General features: G+C 43.5%; 1 protein-coding gene across 3 annotated transcripts in view; it reads left to right on the top strand.

The window, feature by feature from the left end:
- kmt2a (lysine (K)-specific methyltransferase 2A) overlaps nucleotides 1-22,309 on the top strand; it is a 43,372-nt gene extending 21,063 nt beyond the window's left edge. For 2 of the 3 annotated variants that reach the window (XM_078246232.1, XM_078246231.1), the window contains exons 10-34: nucleotides 1,251-1,349; nucleotides 1,544-1,664; nucleotides 2,061-2,174; nucleotides 2,374-2,558; nucleotides 2,796-2,972; nucleotides 3,519-3,629; nucleotides 4,378-4,451; nucleotides 6,974-7,188; nucleotides 7,298-7,392; nucleotides 7,477-7,614; nucleotides 7,707-7,865; nucleotides 8,077-8,188; nucleotides 8,288-8,366; nucleotides 8,513-8,673; nucleotides 8,793-8,939; nucleotides 9,059-11,726; nucleotides 11,831-14,416; nucleotides 14,847-14,915; nucleotides 15,018-15,244; nucleotides 15,372-15,446; nucleotides 15,550-15,724; nucleotides 16,387-16,494; nucleotides 16,677-16,757; nucleotides 17,139-17,268; nucleotides 17,387-22,309. In XM_078246232.1, the coding sequence (XP_078102358.1) occupies nucleotides 1,251-1,349; nucleotides 1,544-1,664; nucleotides 2,061-2,174; nucleotides 2,374-2,558; nucleotides 2,796-2,972; nucleotides 3,519-3,629; nucleotides 4,378-4,451; nucleotides 6,974-7,188; nucleotides 7,298-7,392; nucleotides 7,477-7,614; nucleotides 7,707-7,865; nucleotides 8,077-8,188; nucleotides 8,288-8,366; nucleotides 8,513-8,673; nucleotides 8,793-8,939; nucleotides 9,059-11,726; nucleotides 11,831-14,416; nucleotides 14,847-14,915; nucleotides 15,018-15,244; nucleotides 15,372-15,446; nucleotides 15,550-15,724; nucleotides 16,387-16,494; nucleotides 16,677-16,757; nucleotides 17,139-17,268; nucleotides 17,387-17,662 (8,382 nt within the window). In that variant the 3' untranslated portion in view covers nucleotides 17,663-22,309. The remainder of the gene's footprint in view (nucleotides 1-1,250; nucleotides 1,350-1,543; nucleotides 1,665-2,060; nucleotides 2,175-2,373; nucleotides 2,559-2,795; nucleotides 2,973-3,518; nucleotides 3,630-4,377; nucleotides 4,452-6,973; nucleotides 7,189-7,297; nucleotides 7,393-7,476; nucleotides 7,615-7,706; nucleotides 7,866-8,076; nucleotides 8,189-8,287; nucleotides 8,367-8,512; nucleotides 8,674-8,792; nucleotides 8,940-9,058; nucleotides 11,727-11,830; nucleotides 14,417-14,846; nucleotides 14,916-15,017; nucleotides 15,245-15,371; nucleotides 15,447-15,549; nucleotides 15,725-16,386; nucleotides 16,495-16,676; nucleotides 16,758-17,138; nucleotides 17,269-17,386) is intronic. The other variant, XM_078246233.1, reaches the window with a different exon arrangement.
- Nucleotides 22,310-23,233: the final 924 nt, after the last annotated feature.

Raw genomic sequence — 23,233 nt, 5'->3', positions numbered from 1 at the left:
ACTTAAAAAATATTGCTCCATAGCGCTACTAGTGGCCAAAAAAATCCACAGGGTACCTTTAATGCACCTTAAACGTTAAAGGTGCTCTAAGTGATTTTGGGTGACGTTACTTCTTGTTGACGTTTGAAGTATTGTCAAACAAAACGAGGCTAGCTCGCCAGTCCCTCCTCCTCATCCCGTCCCCTTCCCCTCCCTTCCGTGCTTCCGCGCACTAACCCCCCCCTGTTCAGGGGACAGGCAGCTAGCGGCTAGCGAGGAGATGTTTGCTGTATGTGACAAAAAATGTTGTAGCCTAAACAAACTAGACAGTTTTGTTGCTAGACAAATAGAGAGAAAGTCTCATGAAACAGTTACCTTGTCCATGGCTTTTTAGTCTTAGTATGCATGTATGGCTCTAGGTTTGCAAATGCAAAAGAAAATGCTGTGTGTGTAGGGCTGGGCAATATATTGATATTATATCGATATACAGTATGAGGCTAGATATCGTCTTACATTTTGGAGATCAAAATATCGTAATATGACACAAGTGTTGTCTTTTCCTGATTTTAAAAGCTACATTACAGTAAAGTAATGTCATTTTTCTGAACTTACCAGACTGTTCTAGCTGTTCCTTTACCCACTCAGTCATTATATCCACATTACTGATGATTAGTTATTAAAAAAATCTCATTGTGTTCATATTTTGTGAAATCACCAATAGTCAACCCTACATAATTGCTGCAATATCGATATTGAGGTATTTGGTCAAACATATTGTGATATTTGATTTTCTCCATATTGCCCAGCTCTGTGTGTGTGTGTGTTATAAAGCTAGTTGTGTTGACCCAAAGCCACAGGAAAAACTTGACTGAAGTGGCTGTCTACAAAACCTGCCAAGTACATCTCACACTATAGCTAATGCCTTTGATAATGATGTTCGATGGTCCATGGATGATCCGTGAAGCCCACTATGAATGTGCCCCTCGATAAACTGGTGGTAGCAATGTAGTTAAATCTCTGCATAGCATTTTAGATGTACTGATCCTCTTTTGAAAACACTGTAATGTTGCATCTATCTCGTTTCTTCATTCATTTCAAAACAACGCCGATTGGCTAAGGTAAACAATACCATTACAGGTCAAAAGCAGGTGACATTTGTATCTAATTTGCTGTGAACAGAACTGTGTTGTTTGTTGGGCATTAACATGTATATGTTGCCTGTTTTGATATTTAAATAATCTCATCTCACCTTTGGCCTTTTGTCACTGTAGCAGCAGCTGCTAGAGTGTGATAAGTGCCGTAACAGCTATCACCCGGAGTGCCTGGGTCCCAACCACCCTACCAGACCCACCAAGAAAAAGAGAGTCTGGGTATGGATACACACATTTTTTCCAGCCTCTCACAACAGCGCTACTTACTGTACATTGATTGGGACCCTCTCACAGGCAGCGTCTATGAAAACATTTTACTCCTCTCAGTGTCACTTTCACACCATTCCTGCTCTTTACACAACTGATTGCAAGTTTCTGCCATGTAGTCACCACTTTGTTTTTTTTCTTTTCAGGTGTGCACCAAGTGTGTGCGTTGTAAGAGTTGTGGAGCCACTAAACCTGGGAAGTCCTGGGATGCCCAGTGGTCGCATGACTTCTCCATGTGTCATGACTGTGCCAAACTCTTTGCTAAAGGCAAGTGACAAGCACGTGGAGCCTAAAATGCTGTTCACAGTTAAGGAGTCAGTACATATACCCCACTGGTATTCTTTCTGAGATTAAAGAATTAAGGATTTCTTAAGAATCTGACCTGTAGGGCACCCTGGTAGCTCACCTGGTGGAGTGTGTGCCCCATATACTAAGGCTCAGTACCGCAGTGGCCCGGGTTTGATTCCGACCTGCGGCCCTTTGCTGCATGTCGCTCCCCCTCTCTCTCCCCCCTTTCCTGTTCTTGGTTATCCTGTCAAATAAAATCCCCAAAATAATAATTTTAAATAAAAAATGAATCTGATCTGTATTTTGAAGACTTCATCAGTAACTTGAGGAAGGCGACAGCCATTAATAGGATACCATTTCCATCTTCTCTCTCAGGAAACTTCTGCCCACTGTGTGATAAGTGCTATGATGACGATGACTACGACAGCAAGATGATGGAGTGTGGCCGTTGCCACCATTGGGTGCATGCCAAGTGTGAGAACCTGACAGGTATTAAAACACAAATTTACTGTATGTACTTCACAAGCAGACTGCTGAATTTCATATTCAGCAGTTCACTTGTTGCACTTCATTTGTCCTGTCAGTTGTCAGTGTCTGTGCTGCTGACTGACAGGCCATCCTGTGAGTGCTGTCATGCTGATGAGAGACGATAATGGGAGGGATAATGTCATCTTTCGCTGTCCCCCAGATGAAATGTACGAGCTGCTATCAAAGCTGCCAGAGAGTGTTGCCTACACGTGTACCAAATGTACTGAACGCCATCCGGCTGAGTGGAGGACGGCGTTGGAGAGGGAGCTTCAGGGATGCGTTCGTCATGTCCTCACTGCACTGCTCAACTCACGCACATCCTCACACCTGTTACGCTACAGACAGGTTAGATGCACATATTGCTTCTTCTTCTTCGGTGGTTTCAGTACATATTGCTGTGTTTGAAATTACAGTATGATATGATTTACATTCATTCCTGTTGTTGTGGTGTATTTGATCTTTTTATAGTGCTGCACGCATGACTATATAAACATATTCAGTTACAAACAGCTGAAGTAGCAACAGCTAAATTAACATAGTGGTGAAAGTTTTACTCAGCGTAACTCTCTGGTTTTGGGGCAGGCGGTGAAGCCTCCCGAGCTGAACCCAGAGACAGAGGAGAGTCTTCCATCCCGTCGTTCGCCGGAGGGCCCAGATCCTCCAGTCCTGACAGAGGTCACCCCTACCCCTCCGAGTGACTTCCCTCCAGACCTGGACTCTGTTGAGAAAAAGATGGATCTTGGGCGCTACAATTCAGTGGTAAGTACGTTTTCTTTCGAGCAGTGTCTCTGCTGATCTGGCAAACTGGACCTGGTGCAGTTTCATGAGATCATATGAGAGGTGTGTTGTCCTCTATATTTTAGTCAAATGACTTAATGTGTGTATATATTTACTGTACATGTATTAAGGGATGAGAGGGATATATGCAAGCTAACCATGGGTAAACATTTTCTGAACATGAGTTGATGCAGGGGTTGCAGTAGTTAGGGTTGATTCACATGCCATCACAAGCTCTTGCACTGCAGCCTGCATCTTAAAGCATTTTTCTTTTGTAGACTTCAATATTGTATGTGTCCTTAAATGCATGGTCAAGCCTGTGCTGTATAATGGTAAATTAACATAGACAGCTATGGCCTTTCCACCAGTGTGCATCATCACGTTACTGTTTTAACAATCATTCTTTGTGTGTGTGTGTGTGTGTGTGTGTGTGTGTGTGTGTGTGTGTGTGTGTGTGTGTGTGTGTGTGTGTGTGTGTGTGTGTGTGTGTGTGTGTGTGTGTGTGTGTGTTCCTTATTTCTCTCCCAGCTGGAGTTTAGTGATGACATCGCACGAATCATTCAGACGGCCATCAACAGTGACGGTGGCCAGCCTGAGAGCAGGAAAGCCAACAGCATGGTCAAGTCTTTCTTCATTCGGGTAAGAACCTCAAATCAACTCTGGATCATTTCCGTCCTGTCAGCACCACGGAATACACAACAGAATTACAGTGCAGTTCACAAGGACTCTCAATGACAGTAGGACAATTGTACTATTTTGGGTCATATCAAGCATTTTTATGTGTTGTTTATCAAGTTAAATGACGTCATACTTTTTTGAGACACACAGATTGACACACATCCGCAACATCAAGCTGGGCATGTAACAATTATTACATAATTGTCTAATCGCAAATGTTTTACATAATCACCATTTCTTTGTTTAACCGCAATTAATTGCCAGCATTAGCTGGTTCTAAGAGGTATGACTGTTGGTGGTAATTGTCAGTTTTATATTAAGTTAAGAAAAAATACAATGTTTTATGATAATAAAGAGGTGTGGTTTACTTCATAGGCTGTGTACTTGTGGTATTACATTATCTGGGTCACATATATAGTGATATAACCAAAAGATGTATCCTGGAATTCATTCAAAACTTTTAATTTGTTTGCAAAAGTAATACATGAATACATTTTTTAAACTGGACTGAAAGAGACAATTATATTGTTAATCGCAATTATTTCTGAGACAATTAATTGTACAGCAAAATTTGGAATTGTTACAGCTCTACATCAAGCTAGGGCCCTCGTGTTAAGCTACATTGTCACTAACCACAATCTCGCCCCAAATGCAGTTCTGTGCTTCATTAGGCTGATATGCAAACTTCATCGAATGTTTTCTGTTTCAGCAAATGGACCGAATCTTCCCGTGGTTTAAAGTGAAAGAGTCCCGGCTCTGGGAAAGGCAAAAAGTCTCTGCCAAGTGAGTGTGTATCGCACCGTAGTCCGTACAAGAGGTTGTGCCTATTACGTAGTGTTCAGTGTACAGTATTCAGTTAAAATGAAACCTTAAACTGATATGAACAAAGTCCGATCAATCAATCAGTCAATATTTAAGCAACGGCCCATAACAGGCTCTCAATCTTTATAGTATTGTGAAGTGTGTGAGATGTGCCGTTATTTTCCAAACTTGTAGTGCAAGTTATGCTTGTAATTACAGAGAAGTACATTCAAATGTAATACTCCTGTAACGTGAACCCGTCCAAAAAGCTTGGTGAAGAACTGCAGTTTTCAAGAACTGTAGGTCTATAATTATTGAAATGAGAAGTAAGATGTGGTTTCTCTGGGAGAATCTGCACCATCATCTGTATATAGGAAGAAACCAGAAAGCAGTGAACTAATATTTATAAAATGTGTGGGCTGACTGTAACAACAACCTTTGAATAAAATGAGTGGAAATAACAGCCAAAGGGGAGATCAGGATTTCATATGTTCGTCACTTTATCTTTTTTGAGTGGTTAAGGAAATCTACAATTTTGTGTGATGTTCAGTTTTGGGAATCACAGCTAAAATGCTTTCTCAGCCATGACATTAAAAACCAAAAGAGGCTCTTTTCACAATTTAAGAAATTAGGGACTGAGTGGAGTTGATTAAAGTTGTTTTCATTTCAACATGCCCCATCTCAGAACAATGACTGTGATTAAAGGTACCAGTTTTATTGATTTTATTGATTCCACAGTTTATCTTGTTTAATGAGCCCACTGGACAGTTTAGTGGTCGATCGATGATTGATGTAGTTATTAAAATATCTACTGAAAAGATAAAGTCAACGTCTCTATTTTTATGTGCTGACTTGATTGTAAATACGGGATCAATGAAATCATCTCCCCTTAGCTGTAGTTAGTTCAGTTTGTCTAAGAATGAGAGAAGTTACTTGAAACGTATTCATGGAGGACAGCAGCACTATTGATGAGTGCACCATGCCTTCACATCAATGCTTAATAATGAAATGATCATATTGAATAATTGATGCTGTTTGCAAAGATGACAGGCTTATCATTTGTTATTATTAGAAGGAATAACTCAAAGCTCATAGACTCTGTGGCAATGTGAACTTTTCAATTTGTAAAAGAATGGTATGGTTTTACTGCTCTGCATATTGGAATGTTTACACACACACACACACACACACACACACACACACTCACTATTCACTAACTCGCTCAATCACTCGCTCACTTATATTTAGATATCAGCTTTCCCAGACCATTTACTCTGCTTATCCTCCAGGCATTGTGGGAGGCAAACCGTAACAGTGTCACATTTCACTTGAAGGCTCTTTGATACATATTTGTGGTCTAATTGTGGTCTACTTGTCAGTTTGGTCTGTTGTGTTATGTACCAGTGCTCCAGCCCAGACAGCCAATGATCCATCCAGTGGATTCTGTGGCCATCATTGAATGGATGCCTGTTTAGTTGCCTCTGCTGTCTTATTAGTATGATACTTGACACATCACACCAAATGGCCAGCGTGGCTTGACTTGGCAAAACTTAACTTAGCAAAGCTCCTGTGATTTGATCATTTATTACTGCTCACATACTACTTAGAGGACTTTTTATATCTTCTCGGGGGGGATCCTAAAATTGCTCACAGCAATGCACATAATCTGTATGATAGTTTTGAGGGATTAAACACTCTTCCAGTGCTTTCCAACATATCTCAAGCATCTTCTCTAAAAAGCAACACCTGCCACACAATCTTTTTTTCTTTAATATGTGACTGCATGTGGGATATTTTCCCATTTGTGTGGCTTGCTGGTAAAACAGTTTGTGCGTAGGTGATGGTAGAAAATAAATGATCTTGCATAAAGACAGCAGCCTTTTTATATCGATTTCACCTCTGTTTATTATATATATATATATATATATATATATATATATATATATATACACAGTAAACATCACATTTTAAAGTCATTATAATCGAGGCGGTGGATCAGTGGCATTTGATTTTTAGGTAGTACACAAGAGTACACAATCCATAATGTCCATTCATTCTGACCTAAGAATATATATTTGCATCATCTCAGTCTTAATTGTAAATTATGAGTTTAATTGAGTAGATCAAACCAAGAGATCTGCTGTTGTACAGCCTAACAATTAAACAATGGTGTTATGTGTCAAGATTTCATTCAGTCTAACTTCATGCCATTTTAGGTAATATTCTTTAGCTAAAACGTAATCTTAACTTTCTATAACTTTTTGTGCAAAAAGGTTTTTTATTTAAGGTAAACCTGACCCTACGCAACTGAAGCTGCCTATCTATTAGTCTCAGGTTTGCCAGGTGATGGGTGTTGAATGATGCGAAAACAATCCCCATCACACAGACTTAACCCTGAATTGTGTTCCTGAAGACTTTATGTCATTAGGCTTTCACTGAAGTTGTAAACCCACATAATTACTTGAGTGGCTATTTTGAAGTTCTTTGGATTTGTTGTCTCCCAGCAGTGGGCTTCTTCCGAATGCCGTGCTGCCTCCGTCCCTGGACCACAACTACGCCCAGTGGCAGGAGAGACAGGAGCTTTCCCGCGCTGAGCTCTCCCACCTCATGAAAAAGATTATCCCAGCTCCTCGGCCCAAGACCCCTGGTGAACCAGATTCTCCAGCCTCCCCCCCTTCTCTCCCTCCAGCTCTACCCCCACCAGATCCACTCCTACCCGGTAAGGCAATCTGCAGATATATGTACACATTTTTACATGGACACTGTTTTTCCCACATCTTGTCACTTACTGTTTTTTTTTTTGTTTTTTTATAAATTATTCTCTTCAGATCGTGAAGACAGCCCAGAGCTCCCTCCTCCGCCAGGCGTCAGTGATAACAGGCAATGTGTTCTGTGTCTGAAGTATGGGGACGAGAACACTAATGTGAGTCAGGAATCTGCTTGGACTCTCTTTAACACACATAATAATGACTTTGTGTCTCTTGTATAACATGCCTGTTTGTTTCAGGAGAGTGGCAGGCTGTTGTACATCGGTCAGAATGAGTGGACCCATGTAAACTGCGCCCTGTGGTCTGCCGAGGTTTTTGAAGACGACGACGGCTCTCTGAAGAATGTTCACATGGCTGTTCTCAGGGGAAAACAGCTGGTAAGACATCTTGTCCATCACAGGTTCCCACTCTATTTTCAGTGTTTATTTATTGGGACAGACATTTACGACCTGTTGTACTTTGTATTCAGCGCTGTGAGAAGTGTCAAAAGCCAGGGGCCACAGTTGGCTGCTGCCTCACCTCTTGCACCAGCAACTATCACTTCATGTGCGCCCGCCAGTCCCACTGCGTCTTCCTGGAGGACAAGAAAGTCTATTGTCCAAAGCACAGGGACCTCATCAAGGGAGAAGTAAGAAAATCTCATTATTAACTATGTAATTAAAAGCTCATTAGTACAGTTAGATGGCAGCCATGTGAAAAATAGGTTCAAGTATTTAAAACCTAGTGAGTAAATCTTGTGTATGTCTCTTGTATAGGTAAACCATGCCAGTTCAGGAACTGTGACTTGATGTTCTTGATTTTATCTTGACCTTTCCTGTTTGTGTATTTTTTCTCTCCAGGTGGTGTCTGAGTTTGAGGTGACCCGCAGGGTCCTGGTGGACCTGGAGGGCATTAGTCTCAGGAGGAAGTGGCTGGCAGGACTGGAGCCTGAAAATGTCCACATGATGATAGGTAGGTTGATCGCTGCTAAATGTTGGTGCAAAAACGTCCATTTCCGTGATTTACTCCCAGTGTCTCTTGAATGCTGAATTTTAAACATCATCATTGCAGGCTCCATGACCATTGACTGTTTGGGGATACTGACTGAACTCTCAGACTGTAAACGCAAACTCTTCCCTGTAGGATACCAGTAAGTATTGTTTTTAATTTCTTTACCTTTTTCATAATCTGAGAGTCTTCTCTTGCTATTTTAGTGCTACCATTATCATTCCCCCTTCAATTACAGTATATCTGCTAGAGGAAATTGCAAACTGAATAAATTCTCTTCTCTCCAAGGTGTTCAAGGGTGTACTGGAGTACTTTGGATGCTCGTAAGCGCTGTGTGTATACCTGTAGGATCCTAGTTTGTCACCCTCCAGTGTTAGAGTCTGACCTGAAAAACATGATGGCTCCTGAGGAGAATCGCACTATAGCACACAGCCCACCTCCCATAGCAGGTAAACTACAGACTATAGTGACTTAACATAGTTCACGTTTCAATGTGTTACAGTAGGTACCATATTTGGGACTATAATGTGTGAAACTAAGCTGTGTTTTGTGTCAATTACATACCTAGACTTTCCAGATCCATTTGAATCCCCAAGGCGCTCTGACACCCTTTCCCCCACCAACACCCCCAAGCTCAGGGTTTACACCAGGAATCGACACCCCAGCTACCCCCCTTGTCAGCGCTTACTAGGGCCCAGGCCCATGCCCTCTCCAGGTATAAATATGTATTCTTTATTTTTTAGAACATTTTATTTGAAATAATTTAGGATATTTCTTTGTAGAAATTCATTTTAATCACTCTTCATTTCAATTTCAATTTCTTTTATTTTGTAGGAGGTACCTCACATCCCCAAAGCCATGAGATTGTGACAGTAGGCGACTCCATGGTGAACCCCAGCATGCGGAATATTGACTCACGTCGCCACAGCTCCCCTTCTCTCTCTCCTCCTCCCCACCAGCTCAACAGACAGAGAGGGGTGACCTTCCCACTTCAGATTGTGTCAAGACCCCTTACATCACCCCCTCCCCTCATTCCCTCCCCTGCCAGAGACCCCGAAAAGTCCAAACACCTCAGCAAAGACTCAGCAAAGAGTCCAGTCCAGAGAGATGATGAAAGAGGTAGACTGTTCTCCACAGACAGAAACAGACAGCAACCATCCAGAGACCACGGGTTGAGAGATGCAGACAAAGGGAAGGTGTCAAGTCAAGACCAAGCTTCTAAGGATTCTGATAAGAATAGATCATCCAGAGAACTTGGGCAAAAAGACTCTGACAAGGGTGGAATACCAGCCAAAGAGCCAGAAAAGAGGAGGCTGTTGAGTAAAGACTCAGGTCTGAAAGATTCTGAGAGGGGACGACCTCCCAGTAGAGATCCCTTAAGAGATTCAGAAAAGGGGAGACAAGTAAACAGAGACTCTGAGAAGAGGAGACAGGCAAGCAGAGATTCAAGCAATAGAGAAACAGATAAAAGCAAATCATCCTCCAGAGATCCCAGCTATAAGATTATGGAAAAAGCTAGATCTCTCAGTAGAGATGCAGGGCTAAGGGACTCTGAGAAGCATAGACAACACAGCAGGGAAACAGGAAAAGACTCAGGCCAAGGTAAAGACAGACCGTCTAGCAGAGACTCTGACAAGGGTCGACCTCCCTCTAGAGATTCCAGTTATAGAAGCACAGAGAAAAACAAAGACTCTGGCTCAGGGAAAGATAGTAACCCTGGCAGTCAGTCCAAACAGGCTGGAGGTGAGAGTAAGAGCCCCAGACTGGCACCTGCAGGCTCCGGCCAGTCCTCCCCTCCTGTGGGCACTGCTGTTCTCACCGGTCAGCAGAGAGGTGGAAGCACCAAGCAGACAGACAAGCAAGGGAAACACGGAGGCAAAGACCAGGATGTTTCTGCAAGTTTGTTGCCTCGTCACCGGGCCACCCCCACCTCTTCCATCACCCAGTCTAAGGACAAGCCCAGCTCAGGGAAGGAGAGTAGTAGTGGCACTGGCAATGTAATGCCGGCTTCACTCCATAAGGACTCAGTTGTTGCGAAATCTGGCTCCCCACAGTCTTCATTTCAGAAGTCCAGTTCACGGAAATCAAACGATTACTCATCAGGTCCAGCCACAGCAGCAGCTATGAAGCCTGTGTGGCCGTCAAGGACACCAGCAGAAGATGAAGTTGTCAAGCGAGGCTCCATGCACCTGGCCTCCCCAGCTGCAGCCTCAGCTGCCAAAGACAAACAACCCAAAGTCAAGACGGCAGGCAACAGAGAGGGGTCCAAAGATCGTGAAAGAGAAAAGACTCTCCAAAACAGCAACAGCAACAACAAAATTGCTCTTCTCAACAATAATACTAAGGCTACTGGAAGCACCAATGCACACGCTACAAACCCCAGCTCTCACAACAGCAGCAATAGCAAAGCTCCAGTGCTTGGAAACAGCACCAAAGCCCATGGGAAGGCTCAGGGGGAGAAGCCTGAGAACCAGGCAGGGGACAGGTCATCCTCAAAGAGCAGAGAAAATTACTCCTGTCCTGAGAGGAAGAACAGCTCCAGTCTGGACAGCTTACAGCAGCTGCAGCAGGGTGGTTTAGCTCCAGAAAAAGGGGTGAAGACCTCTTCCCAGTCTCACACCAAACAAACAACTAACCAGCTATCGTTGTCCTCGAGAGAGAAAAAGAGATCAGTTAAACCCCCTACCGTAACTCCACTGAAGACTGATATCAAGACTGATCCTAATGGGACCAGCGCTGTTGGTGGTATTTCTTCCTCCTGTCCCACGACCACTACCTCCACTGTCTCTCCTGCCGCCCAGGGGACCCGTCGCTCTGCCCGCTCCGCTCTCTTCTCCTCACCCTCTGCCAGCAGCAGTGACAGTTCTGAATCTGACACCCAGACTCAGACAGAGGATGACGATTTGCGCAAGGAGCACTTACGCAGTGAGCTCCGGGACCACCACAGCCTCCTCACTCAAGGCACAGAGGATGAGGGTGATGGCCCAGAAGACGACCACGACAGAGGCATGGATGATAAACATCACGAGGATGACAGTGATGGGTCAGGGTCTGCCAAGCGTCGCTACCCTCGACGCAGTGCCCGCGCACGCTCCAACATGTTTTTCGGCCTCACGCCTTTCTACGGGGTTCGCTCGTATGGCGAAGAGGACCTTCCCTTCTACGGCAGCGGGGACGGAGCTGGGCCCGTGGTTAAGAGGAGGACCGGTGGTCGCAAGAAGTCAGCTGAGGGGCAAGTGGATGGAGCAGATGATATGAGCACCTCTTCTTCGTCAGGGGACAGTGGAGATGATGAAGACAGTGGAATGAAACAGAGGGGTAAAGACCCTTACTACTACAACTTCACTCGAACAATAATTAACCCTAGTGAGGGCCTACCATCTATAGAAGGGATAGATCAGTGTCTGGGAAGGGGATCTCAGCTTCAACGCTTTCTAAAAGACGAGGAGCAGCAACAGCAGAGGGTTCAAGGAAAAGCTGAAGAGGACATGCTGAGTGCTCTGTAAGTACACACTATATTTTGATAAAATAATTGTCTAGAATTATTTTTTTCTTGCTGGACATTTCTCTAATAATCTGACGTATTGTCTTTGCTGTGTTTGACAGGAGCCTAGGCAAGCAGCATATTGGCCAGCTCGATGGCATTGATGATGGCTCAGAGAGCGATACCAGCATCTGCACCACCAGCACCACCACCACCACTACAGCGACCTCTTCTTCCACACCACATAAGAGCACTCCTAAGAGAAGGGGCAGAGAAAGGCACACTGAGAAACCTGATTCCCATGACTCTACCAAGGAGGCTGACAATAGCGGTGGAGCCGTCAGCGGCAACACGCGAGAAGGCAGAAAGAACCAGAAAGAAAACTGTCTTCCTCTAGGAGGCGGGGTCAAGTCCCAGCCGCAGAGTCAGGGTCAGGATCCTCTCGAGGCCCAACTGTCCCTCAGCACCGACCTGCTTAAATCAGACTCCGACAACAACAACAGTGATGACTGTGGTAACATTTTGCCATCAGATATCATGGAGTTTGTCCTCAACACACCTTCAATGCAGGCTCTGGGTCAGCAGTCTGAGCCGTCCTCCTCAGAGCTGCTCCTGGACGAGGGCTACGTTGGAGTGGATGTCAACCGCCCCAAAGACATTCTATTTGATGACTTTTCCCAGCAGCTGCCGAGTGCTGAGAGTGGAGGTGTGGTGGAGAGTAGTGTGAATAGCTCCATATCTGTAGAGGAGCCATATCTTCCTTTGGAGCTGCCTTCTGACCTCTCTGTCCTGACTACACGCAGCCCTTCTGTCAACACCAGTCAGAACCACACTGCTGGGAGTCTTATCTCCGATACCTCAGAGCGCACCATGCTGGGCTTGACCTCTGACTCTGAGTCAATCCGCGGAGAAAAGAGTAGCGACAAGAAAAGAGCCGGGCCGGGTGTGTCACCATCAGAGAATCAGCGTGATGCTACCAACAGAGACACACAGGTCATAGAGGGTCACATGACTCCTGAGCAGTTTATTTCCAGCCCTGCCATTGGCCAGGTAGTTGAACCTCCAGGTAACCAGGATGTTCCCAGGAGTTCTGGTACCCCTGGTTTGCCAAGTTCACCCTCCCTGCCTCTTCAGGGTCAGAAGTACCTCCCAGCATCAGCATCAGCTGCAGCTGCAGGCAGCCCCAGTCCCGTTCCTGGCCCAGGACCATCCCAGGCTCAGGTTTCTAGCCCAGCAGTCATCAAACCAGGCCCTGACAAGCTCATCGTGGTCAATCAGCAGTTCCAGCCTCTCTACGTTCTTCAGACCGTCCCTAATGGTGTCGCCCAAAAAATTAGTGCCACAGGAGTAATTGACACTAGCTCTTCAGCAGTGCTGAGCTCCATGACACTTACCACAGGGTTGAATACTGCTTTATCCACAGCCCAGCCAATATTTCCCACTGGTGGCAAAGTCCTGGGCACCATGCCTCACCCCTCCCAGATTCACACCTTTACAGGAGCCACACAGACGGGCTTCCAGACGGGAATCCCCAGCACCACCTCAGGGCTTCTCATTGGGTTGCCCCACGACCAGCCCCAGATTCTGGTCTCAGAGGCTGGTCGGCCGCACGAGCTGGGTCACAGTGTTGCCATAGTGTCCAGTCCCTCCTCCCTCACTTCTTCCCCGGCTGTACTCGCCTCTGCTCACGGCAAGAAGAGGCCTATCTCTCGTCTTCAGCCAAGAAAAAGCAAAAAGCTTGCCCGCTCCCGTAGCCAGCCTACTCTGGCCCCGTCTGAGATGGGCCCTCCCAACATGACCCTCATCAACCTGTCTTCCCCTCAGATTACTGCTAGCATCCCTGGTCAGTTAAACACCCTCTCTACTTCTCAGCGCAAGGTCCCAAATATTATCAAGAGACCAAAATCGGGTGGGGTTATGTACTTGGATCCCTCTACCCTCCTTCAGCAGAGGATTCCCGGTACTGCCCAGCCTGGTATCCTGGGTCATGATCCCTCCACTCACCTAATACCTTGCACAGTCTCTGGCCTCAACCCCAGTCAGTCAGTGCTGAATGTTGTGTCTGTGCCCCCTAGTGGTGCTGCTGGCCTTCTTGCACCAGGATCAGTCTCCCTCTCCACCCCTGTCCTCAGCTCTGCTGAGATCACGGGGCCAATTAGCAACCTCCTGTTCAAAGCAAGTCCACATGGCCTGGGCCTGTCAGATCAGCCAATGGTCCTTCAATCAGCAGGAGCTCCTCTGTTGTCACAGCTCGGCTCCTCTGTGCAGACATCTATAGCCAGCAGCATCTGCGTCCTGCCCTCCCAACAGACTTTCAGCATGGCTGTCAACCAGCAAGGAGAGACTGAAGTTAGTAATGTCCACTTGCAGCACCAGTCTCAGCCTATAAACAGAGCCCAGACCGTGGACTCCAGTCCAAACACCACTGTTACTTTAGCCACCTCTCTAAGCCCTGCCAAGGGACGTGTTGTTGGAGTGTTCAGCCAGACACAAACCTCCGCACACTCCCAGAGCAGGAGAACAACTCCGCTCTCCAGATCATCAGAACAAAGGCCGCCTAACTCCACCACTTTAGGAGCAGAAAAAGGCAAACAGAAAACAAAGAGGAGCAGGCAGAGTTCAGATATAACCAGCGTGAAGAAGCTCAAGGCCTCTCAGGCAGAGGAACATCTAAGCAACCCTGCAGGACGACATCACTCAAACCAAAGGTGAGACAGTTATTATTTTGGCTGCTTGAGATTTATCGTGTTTTCGGTTTATTCCTAATTACACACATAAATAGGAAAAATTAGCAATAACCTTTTTCTTTAATTTCTTCATAACATTCAAAGAAGCGATGCAATCTTCATGCTGTGGTCCTCTAGTGTATTCTTAATCTCAGATGTGTACACATCACAGTTCCATGGCATATTCAATGTGATGAGATTACTTGTGAATGCAAAAATTGAATTGTGGGTGTATGCTTAATTCTTAAGAAAACAGATTATTTGTACAAAATGATGTGTACTAGTTTAAGTTAGGTTCAGGTACAGAGAAGTGAAATAGCTTACCTTGACTGAATCTTTAACTCCCAATTGTTCACTAAAGTACTTTGCGTAAACTATATTCTCATTTTGAACCTCTCTTCTTTGCGAGCAGTTCCAAAGAGCTGAGCTCCCCTGAACCCATGGATACGGGCAAGCCCGCAGACAAGGCAACCAACAAGAGGTATGGACTCATTCATGCCAGGTTCCCATTTTCATACTGAATATATATATATATATATAAAAAAAAAAAAGTGTTCTAATACTTGGCTCAAATCTTTTTCAGTGTGCTTGGCAAAAAGAAGACATCTGATGGTCCTGTGTTACCGGGGAAAGTAGTGGGGAAAGACAAATCATCTGCAGCTGGGGGAGCAGGGTCTCTTCCTGTGGCTTCACCACCCGACCAAGACGGCAACAGCAGGGATACCGGCCAGGATAGCAAACCCAAGAAGGGCATCATCTTTGAAATCTGCAGCGAGGACGGCTTCCACATCCGCTGCGAGAGTATCGAAGGTGGTTTCACATATATACTATACATGTATATAAAGTAAAAAAAAAAAAGATTAGAATAAGTGCTGTTGCTGTGTTTGAAACATTGGAACACTGAGCTGTTCTGTCCTTACTGCCTGTCCCGTTACAGAGGCTTGGAAATCCCTGACTGATAAGGTGCAAGAAGCACGCTCCAATGCACGACTCAAAGAGCTCTCTTTTGAAGGTGAGGCATCACTCTGACTACATCACAAAACAAACATGTCGTGGTTGTATATAGAAAATCAATTGTGGACACATTTTTTTAATTTATTTTTTTCCCCTCCCAGGTGTGAATGGATTGAGGATGCTGGGAGTCGTCCACGAGGCAGTGGTCTTCCTGCTCGAGCAGCTTTACGGCTCCAGACATTGTCGGAGCTACCGTTTCCGCTTCCATAAACCAGAGGAAACCGATGAACCTCCCATCAACCCCCACGGGTCGGCTCGTGCAGAGATATCCCACAGGTTACTATGACACACACACACACACACAAACACACACACACGCGCGCACACACGCATTCTCCTACCATGCCCCTCATCTTTGGAATGGCCTCCCACTACATGTTAAAGAAGCTCACTCAGTTGACATTTTTAAATCTAGATTGAAAACCCACCTCTACTCATTATACTACAGCCAACCATAACACACCTATCCTTTAAGCTTTTTTCACTTATTCTTATGTCTTACTTATGTTGCTAGTTTTATATTGTTCATTATTACTGCTTTAATGGCGTTCAATTGTTTTGTTGCTGTCTGTTATTTCTGTGTTTCTTTGATTGTAAAGTGCACTGAGACCACGTTGAATGGCGATTTTACACTTTAAATAAAATGTGATTGATTGATCACAGGGCCTGGATAAAGGGAGAGCAGGCTGTTATGCCAGAGCCTATTGCAGCAAATATACTGTGTATTGTACGCACTGTTAATAAATAATGCGTGAAATATGATCACCACCCAAAGACAACTGTGTGTTTGGATAATGATTCATTAGACAATAGGTCAACCAAGAACCTTCTTTCTAACTTTAAAACTCCTTATTTATTAGAAAATTGGTTTTGATTCAACTTCAATCTTGTGTGTTTGTGTTTCTGACTGCTGTCTATTCCATCTGTTTGCCTTCCAGGAGGTCTGTATTTGACATGTTCAATTTCTTGGCCTCAAAACACCGCCAGCCTCCTGAGTACAAGCCGCAAGAAGACGATGATGACGAAGGGCAGCTCAGGACTGCCAGGTCAGTTTCAACACACAAAATCCCTGTTATTTTTTCAGGGTAAATACGATGTGTCTATGTGCTGCTGCAACACCTGAATCCCCCCCTAGGGATCAATGTAGGATCATCTCATCTTATCTAAAATATAATTGTGTCACAATGGTCTCAGAAGACAACATTTCTTTTTCATGCTGTTGTTGCAGGCGCGCCTCCATGGAGCTACCACTGGCTGTGAGATTCAAACAGCTCAAGGCCACCTCTAAGGAAACTGTTGGAGTCTACAGGTTAGATCAGTTGTGCTTTAAATCATTTAGGTTGATCAAAAGTTCCACAAGACGTAGATGATATACTTTGTTATATTTGCCGTTGGATTTCTCTGCTCACTGACGCCACTCACCGTTACCTTGGTCGTTTATAATGTTGACTGTTGCGGTTGTCCATGATAAAGTTAAATCACTTTCATTCCTATTCATCACGACAATTAATTGTTTGTCAAGATTACTTGTAAACTTTTAGCTCAACAACGTAAAGGAAAGTCTTGATTAAATTGAAGGTATAAAAAAAAAAGGCAGATGGCCTAAACAAAAGGGGTTAAAATCAACATCTAGATACGCAGGCTTGAGCCATTACTGTGATTCACTTGTAAAAACTGTATCCCTCTGCAGGTCTCCCATTCATGGCAGAGGTCTGTTCTGCAAGAAAACCATTGATGCAGGGGAGATGGTCATTGAATACTCTGGAAATGTCATTCGGTCTGTGCTCACTGACAAACGGGAGAAATATTATGATGGAAAGGTGAGGTCTTGGGAATGAACTTTGAGTTTAAAATGTATTAGTTTGATTGACTCAACTCAAAAAGTATCAGGAGCATAACAACATACATGAAGCATAAAACTCTTTTCTTTCCTCAAAGGGGATTGGCTGTTACATGTTTCGTATCGATGACTACGAGGTGGTAGACGCCACAGTGCATGGCAACGCCGCCCGCTTCATTAACCACTCCTGTGAGCCCAACTGCTACTCTCGGGTCGTCACTGCGGACGGCCAGAAGCACATCGTCATTTTCGCCTCGCGGCGCATCTACTGTGGAGAGGAGCTCACCTACGACTACAAGTTCCCTATTGAGGACGCCAGCAACAAGCTGCCCTGCAACTGCGGCACAAAGAAGTGTCGCAAGTTCCTCAACTGATGTCTAAACTATTTCAAGAGGACTGCAAGTCTGTTGAGCAGCAGTGCCACGATGTTCTGAGGTCCCCCCCCTGCTGGGGGTGTGCAGTGGCACTGGCTTTGTACCGACTTCCTGGGTCCGGTCCACTTATGACAGCTGCAAACAGGGCACGAGCTCTGTCAGTGTTTCTGCTGCTGGTGTTGGCAGAACACAGCAGAGGCAGCGGTCGTGGGCCGTGCTGTACATACAGGAAGGGTCATTTTGGAGGAGGGGCCAATTCCAACATAATGTGCCTCCTTTTGCCTCATTTACATTCGACACGGAAAGTGTCCCCTTCAGCAGTGAGGTATGAAAAGGTTTGAGCCTTTACAGCATTGCAATATTAACTTTAATTTACATTTGGATGATAAAGTTACCCCTTCGTCATATTTTGCATTGGTCCATCCTCCTTCATTTTCTAGAAATATGTTATGGTCCACTTATGCTGAGATTTGAACATAGAAAAAAAAACAAAATTTTAAAGAACTTGGTTCCATTTTACACCAAAGTGCAATTTGTTTAAAGGAGTTGGAACAGTAATTTTACGAGTAAGAACAATTAGAAACTTTTTAGAATTTCTTTTATTTCTTTTCTTTTTTCTTTTTTTTTTTTAAATATAAAGCTCAGAGTCAGCTGTTATTGATGCACATCTCCCTCTCTGAATGTGCCCTGATGTCTTCAGAGCCGTTGTGATTTACTGGAACCTTCCCCTAACCGGTCTTTTTTTAAAAGCTTGTAGATGTGTAAATGAAACACTGTAAATAGGAGCTGCTCGTCTATAAGCAGCCTGATAAGAGCTGTACAGGTGGAAACACTAGGGGGAGCAGTGGCCACACAAAGGAAGAGAGAAAAAGAGACAAGGGGGGCTAGAAATATAGATTTGTTCAAAAAGCAAAAGGTTATTTTTGGCGGTTCGTGTAAAGGGCGATATGTGAGTTCGATACTATCCGTTGTACTTAAATTGAATTTTTTAGTCTGACAGCTTGGTAGCTATGTAGACATGTTATTGGTGGGATTAAGCCTCTGGCCTGACAAAGCGAGGCAGCTAGAGATTCTGGTGGACTGACAGCCAAGGGACTGGAGAACCCTACTGATGTGCTTTAGTAGACATACTGTATTTATAATTGATTTTTAGAGCTGTGATCCAGAAACAGCTGTGGATCTTACAGAAACATACAGACACGTGCATGCTGTTGTTATGATCAAACTTGTTTTTGGTAATTATATAAGCTCAGACTTTTGAATCATGTTCCAAATTACAGCAGCAGAGAGAACCAAAAATCACACCCTTGAATTGAATTTTCACTCAGCTTGTTTTCTTCTTGGCCTGTTGTGATAACCATTACTATGGAAAATGTTTTCTTTTTATTTGTATTAAGTCTTTTAAAGTCGTGTCTGTTATCTTGTCTTTTTTATTATGGACAGGGAAATATCATGCTTGCTTTTCAAAACAAATGTAAATAATGTATATTTTTCTACAAAAAGACTTAAAAAGCACTCACTAGTGAATAGCACTTAATGATGGTATTTATATTTTTTAAAAATCGTATTTATTTTATTGCCATTTTTGTAGGAAATAGAGGTTTACAAACACTAATGCTTGGTCTCTATGTTTTGTATTCCGCTGCCTTTTCAAAGTTGTTTTTTGTTGTAATGTTTTTTTTATTTTTTTTTTATTTGTAGCCTGAATGTTTTTTTGTTTTTTTAATTCCAAAGACTGACACTGGTCTGTGGCTTAGTCCCGTTGAGTTCAGTCCACCAGTAGCTCTTTTATCTATCCCGGGCCGTTTGGTCAGAGCTGACGTTTTTTTTTCTTTTTCTTTTTTTTTCTTCCTATTGTTCCAGTTCTAGCCGGCAGTATGGCAGTCATTTGAACTATTATTATGCACTTGAGGGAGTTAAGATTGTTGATCCATAGCAGATATCTCCTCTCTCCAGCCTTATTGTCTCCACACCACATCACACCAAGAATCAAGTCCACTTACAGGCTGCTACGAGGCAGTCTTAACAAAATGAGTCGTTTTTTTCTTGTCACAAGTCAATCTTGGGTTCGACAGGCTTACAGCCAATTGGCACATGTGTAAAATCCAACAAGAGTCCCATCGAACTGTTTTGTCCCTCTGCAGACGTAAAAATAAAGAGGTGCCTTTATTTAATGCTACCAACAGCATCTGTCATACTCAATTTGTTTATTTAAGAAACCACTTCATCCTGGTGACCACACATAAGTGCTCACCAGCATCTAGAAATCACTTTTTTATTCTCTCATTTAGTCTCCTTGTGGTTTGCCTTAGTTGTAAATGAGCATGCCTATTCTCTCTTACAAGCCTTCATGTCCTCAACCGAATATTTGGTTAGACTGTTTAGATTGACTACTTCCACTATGCGACTTTGTTTTTGTCCCTTTTTTAATTAATTTATTGTTGTCCACCATTCATGCTGACTTCGTTATCACCTAAAGGCAGTTAGCAGTTACTCCCACACTGCTCCTTGTTATGAACTGAAACAGAAATATGACCCACACATGGTTTGCACTTTAGCTGTGACACAGGCACTGAATAAACATAGGAAAACTCTTTCTCCAGACAGACAATGCAACTCCAATGCTGAAACCACAAGCACAGATAGTCACCGTGAATACTTTGAGTTTGTGCATCAGGCCCTGATATAATAACTGAGTTTGAACATCTTGGATTGGTCTTAATGACTCCTGTAAAGTGGCGTTTGAGACTCTGTCAAAGTGCACTTGACTCTTTTTCTGCAACAAAGTGAAGGCAGGGACCACACCAGCAGCCCTTTCCTTCCTGAAGGTGCAGTGTGTACAAACCTGGGCTGTGCTTTTCCATTTAGGGCCCAAGATCAGGTCTTGTGCCCCCCCACGGCCCCCCTCCCCCAACCCCCTGCCTGACAGACCAGCCTCGGGGTTGTACAGCTGCACCTACATTGGGCTCGCTGGCTTCAGCTGCTAAGGTCAAAAATGAATGTATATTCCTCCCCCACGTCACCAGACTCGTGATGATGTTGATAGTTTGTCAGCTCCATTTGTTTTCAGTTGTTGTGTTGACAACAACCCTGGTAGATGTGGACGATATGTAGACATGACCTCAAACTGGGCAGCAGCAGCAGTTTAATTTCAGCACTGGGAATAATACTGAAGTGTGAACAGCAGTGGCATTTCTGTCTGTAGGACCACAGGGTCTTACTGGGTTAGCTCAACACTTTACGCTAGCATCGGTGATAACACGTTTACTGATGCCAAGGGCTCTGTCTCTGGCTCTCACTTCTCGAGATCCAAGTTTGATTTTACGGTGAACAATAAGTCATTTATTTCACTGTTTAACGGCGTATATACAATAAGGATATGGTCTCTGTTGTTTCTTTTGGACTTCATTTTACCACACCACAGCAGTGGCCCTTCTCCATCATTATCTGTAATTATAGTATAAATACATAACAATATTATACGGAAACATGCATAGTAATTTCTTGTGCTTTAGTATCTATACAATATATGGAATGGACAGACAAACTTAGTTACAGTAGCAAAACAGCAGATTTATAATGGTTAATAGCAATGTTTCAATGTACTCTATAATGGTTTTGTGTTACAGTACTATCAGATGAAACTAACGTGCATCATTCTTTTGTATATTGATATCCAGTACCAATTTTGCTGTGCCTGTGAGTGTTCCTTTGTCGGCAGGGAACACTGCAGTTTTTCTTTTCATTTTCTTTCTGGAAAGGAATGTTTTGTTTTTTTTATGTGTTGAGAAATGTAACTGTATTAATGTGGTTGTAAACTTTTTGAGGTCAGCCATTTTGTCCCCCCCCCCCCTCCCCGGTTGTTGTAGTGAATGTTTTTCTGTTTTTTTTTTTCTTTGTATGTTATAACAGGGACGTTTTTAGACTGCTTACTTGATGTGGTATAAATTAAGAGTTTGGTTTGTGGAGACTGACCAGGAGTTTTAAAGATCCCACCAAAATGGCGTTTTTCCAGTTTGGAAAATCTCTCGTGTCTCCATGACCACCTTTCTCTCCTCCGAAGCTTTGGTTATACTTAACATGTACTGTTTTTGTTTTTGTTTTTATAGAAAGTCATAATGCTGCGATAATGCTGATGTTGAAAACATTTAATTTATTTATTTTGGGCAACATCCACCCTGAATTGTTCTTTTACAAGTTAAGGTTTGGGAGAGGTCGGACGAGTACGTAACATGGATTTGTAATTTTCTAATTGTTTCTTGTGTATTGAAGTTATCAGCCTAGGACGGGATGTGGTGTCACAGAGGGAGCGGATGGTGGGACGTGCAAAAAAAGAGCGATCATGAACAGGCTTGTTTCTTATGCCTTGAATATACCTTTGTCTTATCAATATTCCTCCTGCTCTCTGTAATAACGGTATTCATAAGTTCCACAGTCATATTTAACAGTGTTCTTTCAATACACATCAAGTAAAATGAAGGAAAACCACCACAGTGAAAATAGACCACAAACTACTTGGTTGAATGTATAATTAGGAAACAAAGTTGTACATAAGTGTAAAAAGAAAAGTTTCTAATCATGTTTATTTTCTATGCACTTTTTTATTTAAGTGATAGTTTAAATAATAAACATGTCTCCTTTACTCTTTTTTTGTCTCTTGCCTCGTTTACTGAATGTAGAAACTCCTATTGGCCCTTAAAGGGCCCATATTATGAAAAAAACACTTTTTCTGGGATTTGGGGAGTTATTTTGTGTCTCTGGTGCTTCCACACGCATACAAACTTTGAAAAAAATCCATCCATGCTGTTCTGAGTGAGATACGGTTTCTGAATGTGTCCTGCCTTCAGTCTCCGGGTGAGCTGTTCAAAATCGGCACGGCTTGTGACGTCACAAGCCGAAACGAGCTACGAGCTAACCGCAACCGTTAGCTCGTAGCATTAGCTAATGCTAACGCTAATGCTAACACTAGCATGCTACCTCGTTCTCAATAGCAAAGCACTGCTACAACACACACAAGTTCACCATAATCTACAAAAGAACTACTTCCATGTGCGCCCTCATTTAGAAGTCTCCCAGCTAATCCTGCCTTGTAACTGACTGAAGGTGGAGAAACAGCCTTTCTTTTACTGTCTATGGAGCTAGCTAGCTGACATGATCTACATCTGAGCTACTGCGCATGTGCGAGTGCAATCAAAGATAGTACAGAAGAAGAAGAAAAGAGGTCTCACTCTGTAGCTAAAACAGAGACCAGGTGAAAAGAGGATCTGCAGCAGTGAGAGAGAGCTGTGCAGTACAACATAAATATGGTGTTTTTTGAAAATTAAACCATGTAAACCTATTCTGGTACAACCTTAAAATACAATTATGAGTATGAGTAATGAGCATAATATGGGCGCTTTAAAGGAACTTACCAGTGGTTTAGAAAACAATCTCACTACGAGAAATACGTCGCCTATGGTATGTCGTTGCTCTTCTTCTGGAGGTTTCGATCATATTACGTGCTCTTCATCAGCAGATGCATTTAAGCCAACATGGATGAGAAGTTGTCAAAGTGCTTTTACAATGGAAACT

This window comes from Sander vitreus, chromosome 3 (assembly GCF_031162955.1).
Source record: "Sander vitreus isolate 19-12246 chromosome 3, sanVit1, whole genome shotgun sequence".
NCBI classification, from domain to species: domain Eukaryota; kingdom Metazoa; phylum Chordata; class Actinopteri; order Perciformes; family Percidae; genus Sander; species Sander vitreus.
Note: the sequence above shows the minus strand (reverse complement) of the source record. Positions and strands in the feature narration are given on the sequence as shown.